Raw genomic sequence first — 12,661 nt, 5'->3', positions numbered from 1 at the left:
TGAATTGCTTCAGTGTTTGCGGAAGTAAACATGTAAACATGGTTGCTAACGGTGGAGCTTAGCTTACATATTTTTGAAGTTGTTGTCCAGCCGGAGCAGCATATTAACAACTTAATCCTCATATAATCCGTTTTGGTTGTTGTTTTTCTTCCCACTTGCGCTTATCAGGACGCAGAATAGTGAGATTTGTTGAGAAACAGTGACGTTCAGTTCGGATGAATGCGGCCTGGACGTTAGGTCGCATTTGAATCGGATACGTATCGGATATGGGTCACATTCGTAAAAGAATCCGATCTGTGTGCTGTTCAGACTGCCCTGAAAAGATCGGATACAGGTCGCATTATGTCAAAAACAATCGGAATTGGGTCACTTCAGGCTACAGTGTGAACGCACCCTTGAACACACTCCATTGAAATTATTGCTCGTTCACAAAGAAATGTGCGACCAGATAGCTCACTTAGCCCAATTGGTGGCGCAGAAATCACGCCATATTTTCATTTGATTTTGGTAGAACTTTATTCCCAAAGGGACTTAAGGCCTCTGTGAGGGGGAAAAGCCTAAATGTGCTTATCAGACAAAACTAGAATGTGGTTTTATTTTGCTTTTGTAGAGACATGTTTTTTTTTGTTGGGTTTTTTTTGTGTGCATATTCAAGCAGTTTCACTTTCAGATATTTTCAAGTGTTCATATTATTTCTCATTTTACAATTGGAATTCACTTTGGGAATTATTTCTGTTTAGTAGTTGAAATAACAGTAAGACTTTCTATTATATTGAACGTCCATATGTTTGTTCGTTTGTTGTTTTTTTAAAGAAAAACTGCAATTGCATTTGAAAACAATACGAATAGAAACCCACTGATGTGAAAAAGTGCAAAGGTTTCTCCACAAGAGGGCAGCTGATGCTCAGCAATAAGCTAGGTAGAAACTTCCTGTGGTGCAAAACAGGATGCAATATTTGAGAGATTGAGGCAAAGAGATAAAGGTGGAATCTATAGATTATTTTTCATTCAACAAAGAATCTCTCCAAAGATTTTTATGAGTCTTTTCCAATATAAAACTTTCTAAACTAATACTTTTACAGTAATGTATAAATGTGTACTTCCAGTGACAATATGCAGTATTTGCAGCAAACAACAACAAAGCTGGTGAACAAACAAGAGGTCTCACTTTGACATAAATAGGTGTGTCTGTTGATTTTTTGGCCAATACTTGTTTGTTCTTCATTCACTGAAGTTACTCAAAGTTGGCAGCATATCCAGAAACTACACTACGCTACCCAAAAGCGATACTTCATAATATTATTCAATTAAAAAAAAAGGGTGGTTAGTTTTTAGTGAACTGAGATTGTTGGAATTAATAAATATTTTTAAGCGCCAGTGTTGTTTAGGTTGTTTGTCCGGGGAGGTAAATATTGCGCACAAAATAAATATTGTTTAAACAATAATAAGCATATATTTGCGTCAAATTTCTACATCCCCTTTCATGCTTACAAAAACAACAAAAATACACAAAAATATATTCTGATATGCTTAAGAGATGAAAACAAACCTACAATGTCATAAATCACAATGAAATCAGATGTCAGCTATAGTCATTACTCTTTTTACATGTGATCAAAAACTGTTCTTTCAAATTCTACATCTATATTTAGTGTTAGCTTGTCCCAATACTAACTGTCGTATTAAAGATACAAATAAAACAATTTCATATCATTTCATTCATTATTACCAGTTTTGCCTGTTGTGTATTTAGTGCAAAATTTAGTTGTGCACAACAAATGAAGGATTTATCTTTTATTAACAATAGAGTAACAAAACTGATTGTTGTGTTGGCTAAATTTATTATTGACCTTGGCGCCCCCTGTTGGCAGCTCTCTTAATCACAGGCCTCAGTTGAAGGAAAGTCTATAATGAAAACTGCTGTGCAATGGAAACAATGTTGGGATGAAGAGAGAAAAATTAGATTCCACAACTCAGAGCATAATTAGAAATCGTTTTTATTACACAGCTCAGTCTCCAGCTTTTTACAAATGCATATATCAAAAAACAACAACAACAATCACAGGAGTTAATCAGGACATTATGAGTGCAGCAGAGACATCCAGCAGTTAGAAGTCCTGCTTGTAGTGGACGCTGGCTAAAATGACAAAATGTCTCATCTTCATTTTAAAACGGTCCCAGAGAGTCCAGGGCGTTGGACAGATTTAGCTCCTGAACGTTTTTACTTTTAACAGCTTGAACTACAAGCCTTTTGTTAGCTTGAGAATCAGGTTAAAAGTAGTGCGTTGTTTAAGTACGAGCAGAGAATCGGTTCCCTCATTGGATGAGATAAGCCAACATCCTCCTTTAACCAGCTGCACATCATAAATCAATCAATTTGACAATATGTACAAACAGCTAACAATGTTACGGGGAGCGGACGGGCAGATCAACTAGCTCGTTGTTCGTTGCTCCTAAATGAGTTTACAGTCACAGCCACATTTTACTGGTTGCAGTAGCACAATTTGTCACTGAAACGTTTCAAATGTCCAACCTTTTGATGACAACAATCAGAGAGGAAAGCTCTAAAAAACAAAGTGGAATTAAAATCAAGAGGTTGCACAATTTTAGTGTCTCTCAGAATTTATTTTAAATAGATGTGGCTGAAAGAAGTTTAAAGCATCCTTTATTTTTTGAAGTTGAGATTTAAGGGACTTCCAGATATTATTCTATTCAACCCAATTCAAACATACTTTATTAATCCCAAAGAATACTTAGATCATCCTCATATGATCACCTGCTGTCTGGCCTAAGTGACGGGTCAGGGAAATCTAGAAAAAAAACATCAACACCCCTCTGTCTGTTTGCTCCATTTGGGTCAAACGTTGCATTAGAAGAAGTTTGGTCCTGCATGCAAAGGGAGTTTATCTGAAACAGGGGCATCAGTAATTGCGCCACCAGTGATTTAATGCAATCTTTTTTTTCTTCAGGTCTGATTTATATCCCCACTTGGCCTCAAAGTAAAGGCAGAATCTTTTCTAAGGTTGTCATTTTTAGACTATGCCACTCCATGTGCACCAGAAGCACAGACAAATGCAGACTGCACACTGTAGAAAAATAATAAAAAGAATACTCACAATAAAAATGTCTGCTTGTTGTATTGATATCAATGTATTAGTGTGCTTGTCCTGTTTCTGCGTAGGACAACGGATCAGAATAAATCACTAGAAGAAACTGAAGAGCAGGACGATGCAGTTTTGTATTGTGTTTTTGTGACGATGTCTTAGATTAATGACTTCATATCTACAGCATTAACATACCAGCTCTGCTGTATTTACAGCCTTTAACTAGACCCTGTGACTGTCTGTGTTCCAGTGTTTCCTCACCGCTGTCACAGACGTCTGGATTCTTCACTGGATTCAAGCTAAACTTGGTGAATCATGTTTAAACTACAGCTCTGGTCTTTAGTGTTGTACACTGACAGTACGGCTGGTTAGTCTATTGCTGGACAACACTAAAGATTCATTTAAAGGATCCAAACTAATCAGTTAATCAATGTCCTAATTTAAAAATGCCTCAGTTTGCTAGTAAACCAGGTATTTGTGTCCGGTTGGAAAATCCAGTCACCAGGTTTGATTTCAGTCACTACAGGTTTGTTTTACTGAACACGTCTAACCAGCCTTCTGCGTTAGTGACCAGTTTGAGGCCGAGTTCTCACGGCAGCTTCACTGAGCCTGAGCGGCTTGGTTCTTCATCTCCTGCCACTGCTTCTCCCGCAGGTTGAGCTCTACGTCAGAGAAGGCTGCCGGGCCCCAGTTGGTGATCTTCTGTGGCCCCTTAGAGCCTGTGGACGATAAGAAAAACGTCATTCTTCATCCAAAATTCTTGCAGGTTTCGCCAACTCGAAATGAATATTTTTTCAGATGGCTATGAATTAAATTTAAGACCTGTATCACAACAGAAACGTACAACAGAAAATCGCAGCACTATTTGTAAGATTAGCTACAGACATGTTGCCCCCTGCTGGAGGGCAAAACAACTGCTGACCAACAATGGCTACCATTGGTTTTAGCTGCTAAGGTGTCAACACAGCACGCTAAATATTAAATGTATGCGTGATGTATAAAAGCAAAAGAGACTCAGTGTTTTGCTACTAATCGTCAACACTATGACTGCTAGATATCAAGGTCCAAGGGTATCACATTTCACAGGTCAGTAAAAGGTTTTAATTTAAAATAAAAGAGAGGGAGAGAGAGAAGTAGGTCACTTATGCTAGCTTGACTTTTACTATCTTAACATGTAGATGTGCTGCAGAATTCTGTGTTTCGGTTCATTTGAAAAAAGAGTAAGCGACCCACACCCCCACTCTGACAGGTCATCAGTAGAGGTGTTTAAATGAGCTAACCAACCACCGCTGTGTTCAGACGATCACTTTTTAATAATCACAAAATAAACATCAAGCCTGAAAACGTAAAACTGATGGACTGAATGTTCTGGGAAATGTTTGCGTGATTTTTGGCGTTGAATTCTGATACATTCGTGGAGCTGTTAGTCGGCTGCTATGGCAACGTGTTTGTGTGTAGCATAGTCGGCACAGAGAGCGAGACAAACAAGTGGTTTTTGAAATGCTCGCCTTGAGTCGTTTCTTTTCCTGCATCTTCCACAGAAGCAGTTTTTGATATGAACCATAAGGGCGGCTGCCCAGGCCGGCAAGAAAAGGTGGTTGCCATGTGCACCAGATAAAAAATAAAACTTATTTAGCTGCACTCTAAACAGGTTTTCCGTCGCTTTTATGCTGTTAATGTGGAGTTGGTGCCCTGATGAATGGAAACAGTGACCATGACTCCCCTAAATATAACCAAGTGTAACAATGTCACTGAATTAACAAGTATGAATCCTTCTGCAATAGACACCTGTATAATGTCAACATCTGAGAAACATCTAGAAAATCAAGTTTGGGTTCCTAATCATGGAACTGCAACCTTAAGATACCTGCAGCCTCTTCCTCTAAAACTAGACTCAGACTCTTATTTGGGGAGGACAGAGAAGGGAAGCAGAGCGCGTCACCTGGTTGGATGAGCCGCAGCATCCCTTCATGCTGGGCCACTTTGTGCTTCCATGACTTGGTGTTGTTAGTTGCATCTTCCAGCTTTTTCATCACCGTCTGATTCACACACAAAGAGTTGCTTTAGAAACCTTATTAAATATATACACACACAACTATTTTTAGCAGTAGTGAGAAATGATTCGACATTTTTAATTGAATGAGTTTGACAGGCGGGGTATGAATTGAGAAGATTTCATTCCTGCTGTTTTAAACTGTGTTGTTGTGAGACAAAAAAAAATCAAAAAACGGAGAATATTTCCATCTGGTTTGAGATTACTGGACATAAAACAAAACAGAAAAGGATGAAATCTAAAGCTGGTGTGATTTAGAAACACAATCAGGTTGAGAGGACCAAAAATGAGACAAGGAGGGAAAAGCTGAACTAAAGAATTTGTCATATTTAACACAAGTTAAAATGTTAAGGCCCTGATTATTTCTGGGTCACATGACCTTCGTAGCTGACCTGGTATTGCTCCAGTGCTCCTTGCCTCTCCTGCTCCAGCTCTTCCAGTTGTTTCATGGCGGCCTGCAGGGCGCTCTCCTTGGCCCGCCGCTCCTTCTCCAGCTCCTGTTTCTCTGCCTCGGTCTCAGAGATGGCCCGCTGCTGACGCAGGTGGATCTGCTCCAGCTCGGCTCGCTTCTCAGCCTCCTCTTCCAGCAACCTGCTCCACACACAGACGAGCAACGCAATCAGTGGCGCTTTCTGATACGGGCAACATGGGCAACTGCCCCCTTTAATCCCCCCCAGACCTCTGTTTTCTTCTCTGGTCACTTTGCTAAATGATAAAGATGTACATTTTAACCAATCACACTCTGATACTGGTGAAGGTGAAGCAGGAAGTCTCTGTCCCGTTTCCTGTTTCCTGTTGGATGACCGAGCCGTGCATTTGAAGGCACAGAATATCTTGTTACTAGAAATAGTAACAAGATTTGGACTTGAGTGTTTCGGGTATCTTATTACTTATTTAACGAATTTAATGTGAAAATATTAGCATTTGAATATTGTTTTATATATCTTGGTACAATATAAATATAAACCAGAGATTAGAATCAAACTGTCAGTAATTAAAAGTAATTTATTTACTAAACACATGTGCTCTTACTTACATTTTTGATGACTACTTCTTATTTCTGCAGGAGTAATGATCTTTAGTTGCTTGGGGAAACTTTTATGTTGCTCTAGCCACCTCTGACCACAAGAGGTCACCCTTTGCAGACGTTTTATTTTTTCCTCGCTTAATCCTGCTCTTCAGATTCTCCCAGGTCCTGGGAGGTTTGGGGGGATTTTTATGTTTTGCATTGCCTTGTAGTAAATTTGCAAATACATCCTGGACTATTTTGTGTAGAGTCACAGTGACCATGTCAGTTTAAAACAGAACATCTGTACACTTTTAAAGAGGTGAAAATCAATCTGAGTGGAGACGGGTCTGCACATGAAAACGGCTCTGATTAACCAAACTACCGACACAAAAAATGAAACCAAATTTGTCAGATGGTGCCGTTTCTCAAAATAATGCAAATAGTTTGGATGTACTGTTCCTCTGTTTCGTTCCTACATAAAGGTTCTATCATGTTTACGTCACAGTATGGATGGAGAGTTCATATTTGACCCGTTTTGCCTTCAGCATGGTGACCTGAAATGGGTCATTAACCACCCAGAGAATCAGGAAGATGTTGATTATTAATTTGTTAAACAATAGATTCATTTGGATTCATTTTTAAAGGATTATCAGGGATGCAAACAATTGTGCCACCAGTGAGTTTATTAAAAACAAACATGTCTTCACCTGGACTGCCAGGAAATGTGGTCATGTGTGCAGGGAGTGTTTGCAGCATTCTGACAGCATGCAGGAAAGATGACGAAAGTGAAAAATCACTCCACTAGTGTATATCTGTGTATGGAATGAGTCTGTGGAGTAGAAAATATTCCTTCAGGCTGAAATATCAGTGGCAGCCTGAGGTTGGATATTATTGTGCGTCAGCAGGTGGCAGGGTGGTGCCTTTACCGTCTGTGGCCTAATCTTCAGCCTTCACTGAAGTAGTTTTAAATGAGTAATCTGGAAATTCTTAAATCGTTTTTATTTTATTTTTGTATAGATATTAGAATCTTAATCCACATTTCTTACCAGTTGGTGGCAGCAATGCACCATTAAATTATTTGCCACTAACTACCACAAAAAGAAGAAGAAGAAGGTTCTCATATTGAGTTTGGACATTATTGTCATTGATTTGCAAAAACAAAAACTATAGCTCCTCAAACACAGAAAGGAAACACAGACAAACAAACCTCATTTTGACTCTGAAGAGAGTCTGCCCCATCACTGCCAACTTCCAACAATCATTAATATAACCAACTATTCTAATTAAATACACTTTAACTCAGTTTAACCGTCACTCAATAAGTAACAAAACTTCCCTGTAGCTACAAACAAAAACTCAACCCCACCAATAAACTGCCTGCTCTTGTTCTGAAGTTCAGTTCAGATGAAGCTCAGGCTGGTAGAGCTGATTACACCAATGTAAGAAAAATCTATTTAGCAGCAAGTTAAGGACAGATTGTTGTCTTTCAGACACTGACTTAATTTAAGAACAGAATGAAACACTCTGCCGCTCAGCCAACGGGACAGTGGAAAGCTAATGTCAGCAGAGAGGAAGGAAGGACAAGAGAGGAAACACAGCGGCTCTGTGGCAAAAACGAATAAATGACCCGGTGAGACTCCCGTGAAAAAAAGAGAAGCAGTCAGAACTCTGAAGGCCTTTTGTGAGTTAGACGTTAATAACTTCCTTGTAATATTAATATCTTATCCCGACTTTACAGTGGAAAAGGAAAGAAGCCGTTTATTCTTCCTGTGAGGATATTTCCTCTCTATGGCGTAATCTCTGCCCTCCACCTTCAGACTGACCGTGCCTGCAGCTTACGGACGGTTTCCTCATCCTGCCTGGCCCGCCTCTCCTCCTCCAAAGCCTCCTCCAGCTTATGGTACATGTCCTCCAGCTCCTGGACCCTCTGCAGGTACTGCTCCAGCTCAGAGGACTTCTGGGCCACCTGCTCCTCCATCTGCTGCCGTACCTGGTAGACGAAAAATGAAACCCTGTTTCTATTGGCAACGGAGGATGGATGGAGGATGGCTTTTGTGACAATTTGACATTTTTTTAAGAAGATTCTAGGAAGTCATTTGTACCTGCTGAACGTCATGCTCTCTCTCTCTGGCAGCATGAATGAACCACAGACATGTCTTTCCTTTTATGAGATTTATGTCGCTGTGCTTCCACTAACTACAGTTTAAATCACTTCAGTAGCTGGATTTCCACTAACCAAACAATTGTGCAATTTGACAGTTTGAAAATAGATTTGCTTATTGGAAATATGACAGTTTTGAAGATAACTAATTTTTTGACAAAAACATTTTGATGCCAGGATGAGGTGGTTGTATTGGCCGTATTGGTTTATTTTGCAAAACTGCAATGGAAATATGTTTTCGCATCACACGAGTCACATGATCAACAGCGAGACGATGCAACTGGAAACCACGTAGAAGAAACCGAAGGACGTAGTTGGAGAATGTTGTTTTTTTTTTATGATTTATCGCGTGAACAAACTTATTAATGTGTAATTTTTTTAATTGAGTTTCTTATTTAAATAAAACACCACAATTGAGAAATTGTGTTTTTTCAACAATAGTGGAATAACGACAAAGTTTTGCGCATATTTGTAACAGAATCACAGCTAGTGATGCTGGAAATAGAAACATCAACACTAGATGTAAACAAAAGTTAACTTAATCTGATCCTACAAGTTCAAAAAGTGGTAAAAAAAAAATAAAAATTTAAAAACCTCCCATCATCACAGCATACATTTGACAAACAAAAAATCTTCTCCACTACGCCCCCCGGTGTTCTTAATCTGTTACATTAATGGGAGGGTCTAAAAGTTATCAAAGTAATCAAAATGATTCCAAATACAAAAGTTAATGCAAGTTAATGCAAACTAACTTAAATATATTCTAACTGCCTAAACAAAACTAAAATTGACAGAACTTATGATTAACAAAGAATCATCGAGGAAATGTCTGGAAATGAACTATTGCTATACTTAGCGACTTTTCAGGCAAAAAAAAAAGAAAATCTGCCAAAATTGGAACTGTTTTTTTACAGATTGGTGACTGTTAGAAAACTGCAATCAATGAATCCCTAACAAGTATGACAGAGGTTATGAAGGGCATGTATGTTGCACTGAACTTATTTCTTTTAAATGTACTTGCTGGAGGCGACAAAAACAAAGTTTGGGGGATTTCTGGTTGAAACCGAAATAAAATTGGAAGTAAATACGTCAATAAGATAGCTGATTAGGCTGTCTGAGCAGAAATACGCAGATAAACATCTTCATCAAAAGTCTGTCACACAGCCACAAAGGGTGGTCAGCATTTCATGTTATTTTCAGAGGAAGTCAACCACAAGATGAAACACCTTCTGGTCGCTACAATTACCAAATGTGTATTTCAGTAACAAGAGCATGACTTAATTTAACAGAGAAACAAAGTTAAGCCAGATATATTAGGAACTGCACTTCAGGTCTTTATTGGGGTAGATTTTTTTATTTTATTTTGAGCATTGAGATTTCTTCCAATCGTTTGTTGTTGGGGGTTTTTAGCCAGGCATACCAAGATGCATGCAAATACAGAGCAGCTAAAGAGAGAGTTGAGTAAAAGTTGTGTTTGTTCTGCAGTTGCTCTGGTGGAATAATTTCCTGAATCACGTACCATTTTTTCTCTCTCAAGCTCCGTCCTGTAGCGGTCCTGAAGTTCGGTGTGAGTCAGAAGGCGTTTTTTCTCTTCCTCTGCTGCTTTCGCTGCTGCCTCCTCCAGAGCCTGATCAGAAATAAAAAACAGAAAACAAAAATCAAAAAGGAGATAAAAAACTAAAACAGGCAAAGTGAAAATGGCTGTTTGGACAGATATCAATAAGGTCTGGTAAGATCCTAAAAAGTTAAAGCTTAATGTTAGATGAAAACGTCTGAGTGTAGATGTTTGTGATAACACATGAGGTGTAATTAGGGGCAGTATTGTGTAGCCAGCTATGTAGCTTCATTTTGTAGCACAATCAAGTAACAATGTTACCTTCAGTTGTTATAAAAATGCTGCATCAAATATGCCTTAAAATAAATTTGACTTTGTAATTTCACACCTTGAAATTGGGCCTCTTTCTCTTTAAGAAGCTCCTGGTCTTTCTGAAACTCCGCCTTCAGGAAGTCATCACAACATGCCTCCTGTTAGCTTACTTCCTTTGGGTTTCTTTTAGCAATACATTATTTCCTACGTTATCTTCCAGAAAAGTCAGATTGATGTTGTGTGGGATCAATCTCTGTTGCATCAACTCATCTCCAACCTCATGTCGGGTCTCTTGGCTGCTTCTCTGATTAATCATTTCCTTGCACTGCCTGTTAGTTTAAATGGCTGAACATGATTTGGTGGGTTTGAATTTGAACCACGCCATTTTCATTCAGCATTTTCTGCAAATTGTCATAAAAGTGGGATCACCCTGAGAAGTATTGATCACAAATTTTAATCACAGATTACAGTGACACATAACATGGTTTACCCTAGATTTGTTGGTTCCTCCACCACAATTTTTATATTTATCTGAAAGGCTTTAAATATCAAGAGCTTTTATGTACTGAATGACAAACAGCTGTAAAATCAGACCTGAGAATAAAGTAATGCAACATCAACCAGGGGTGAACTTTGCGTTACCTTTTTACAACAGCACAGAGACAGAGTCGATAGTGTGTGTGTGCGTGCGTGTGTTTGTATCTGTCTGTGTGTTCCTTGTGCATTCATGCTGCTAACTATGTGAGATGGAGTTCTGCACCTCGACTCCAGACTGTTGTGCATTCTCATGCTGTGTCCCACACAAAGCCTGGCCTGTCCTCTAGTGTCTGTAGCATCACAGAGTTATTCTACTCTGTCTGTGCGACTCGCTGTTTGTCGCCATGACGCTGCCTCCCGCATCATGACATGTAATCCAGCTCACAAGCTAACAGATATCTGCTAAAGTTCCTCTGAGGCACATTAGAGGTGATTTTCATGTCTTAATTAAAAAAAACATTTCTTTAGGAATTGTCAGCCTGGTAAAATATTACTTTAAATCAGTTTGTTGTGACTGTGATGATGGTAGTGAAGCTTCACTGAGGTCTGGATGTAGAGCTCTGTTCCTGTGCTGCTTTCCTTCTTCGTGTGTATTGATGATTTTGGTGATGGCACTCATCAACATGTAATGTTTAGTTACTGATTTTCTCAGTTGTTGACTCTAAGGCGCATGACTTTGTATTTTTATGATGTAAACCACGTTGGACTTCCTTGTTGCTGAAATGTGCAATAGAAATAAACTTCTTTTCCAGCACCGCCGCTCCGTCAGATTAAGGTTTGAACTTCAGGTCCACTGATTCTTCTCTTTTCCAGCCGTTCTGTCGTTGCTGGCCATCACTGTCCTGATTAAATCTAGTTTGGCTGATGCTTCAGAAGTCACACTGTGGTAATGGCTGCAAGGTGCAAAGCTTCTGTGGTTACAAAACAAACCCAAATCACCCCCCTGCCTCCAATCTTTGACAAGGGCTGTAAAGTATTTGTGCTGAAATATTTCTAGTTTTCTCCTAACATCCTGAAGTGTTGTATAATAAATCAACTCTCTACTTTATTCAATTAAAAATACCTTATTTATTCCAAAGAAAAATTAATTGTGGGATCTTATATAATCGAAGTGTCTTCAACAGGTGGTTGTGGATGGTGATGCGTTGGTCAGGAAGCACCTCCAGTAGACAACGGTTTCCACCGTTTTTCACTCCTTTGAAGAGTATCGATTGTTGGACGTTTTCCACTGTGGATAATTTGCATCATTTTTGCTTCATACAGTTTGGAAATGGTTCCATAATTCTTCCCAGATCAATGGACAGCAAAGATTTGATTTCTAAAGCACACCTGTTTGCTTCAGACCATCAAGACGCCATGACTTCTTTCACTGATGTCACATTTGCTGGTGTTAATTTAATCAAATATATTTTATTAGCAACATCTGGCTGCTGCCGACGCCATCGCCACCAAAAACTCCCTGAAGAATCTTGGATCAATAAAGTGTTTAGTTTGGGGTGTTGTATATTACTATTCAGATTTAAATGCCCTAAAATGTAGCTGAACTGCTTTCCCTTCTCCCTCCTCCCACATTGGTCCTTTTATGGCAGCCATGTTGGATTTCGAGCTTGGGGGGTGTGATGTGAAATCCAAATTATTCTTTCCAAACTTCTAATTTAAACTTCAGATTAGAAATCAAAAGGCATAGATATACCAATTTATTCACCTGACTGGACAAGCGTGATGTTTTTGTTTAGTTTTTTCAAATTAAAAAAACTTTCCTATTCTGAAAACTTGTAAAAGAGTCACTCGTAACAACCAATCAAAACCAGAACTCTGAAGTGACTAAGCAGAGTAAGTGGTGACATCCCCTTTTTTTTTTTTTTTTTTTTTTTTTGGTAAAGCTGACATTTTCTGTTCACCTCATTGTCTCTGGCAGTAATAAGAGGAA

General features: G+C 38.9%; 1 protein-coding gene across 1 annotated transcript in view; it reads right to left on the bottom strand.

Annotated features, from left to right (window-relative positions):
- Positions 1-1,973: 1,973 nt before the first annotated feature.
- swap70b (switching B cell complex subunit SWAP70b) overlaps positions 1,974-12,661 on the bottom strand; it is a 34,426-nt gene continuing 23,738 nt past the window's right edge. Inside the window, exons 8-12 of the mRNA XM_007565999.2 lie at positions 9,847-9,954; positions 7,990-8,156; positions 5,550-5,748; positions 5,047-5,143; positions 1,974-3,823 (exon numbers count right to left, since the gene is read on the bottom strand). Of these exons, the coding sequence (XP_007566061.1) occupies positions 3,705-3,823; positions 5,047-5,143; positions 5,550-5,748; positions 7,990-8,156; positions 9,847-9,954 (690 nt within the window). The 3' untranslated portion in view covers positions 1,974-3,704. The remainder of the gene's footprint in view (positions 3,824-5,046; positions 5,144-5,549; positions 5,749-7,989; positions 8,157-9,846; positions 9,955-12,661) is intronic.

The sequence above is a fragment of the Poecilia formosa genome, unplaced genomic scaffold (assembly GCF_000485575.1).
Source record: "Poecilia formosa unplaced genomic scaffold, Poecilia_formosa-5.1.2 Scaffold185, whole genome shotgun sequence".
NCBI lineage: Eukaryota > Metazoa > Chordata > Actinopteri > Cyprinodontiformes > Poeciliidae > Poecilia > Poecilia formosa.
The sequence above is the reverse complement of the archived record's forward strand: the minus strand, read 5'-3'. Positions and strand labels throughout refer to the sequence as shown.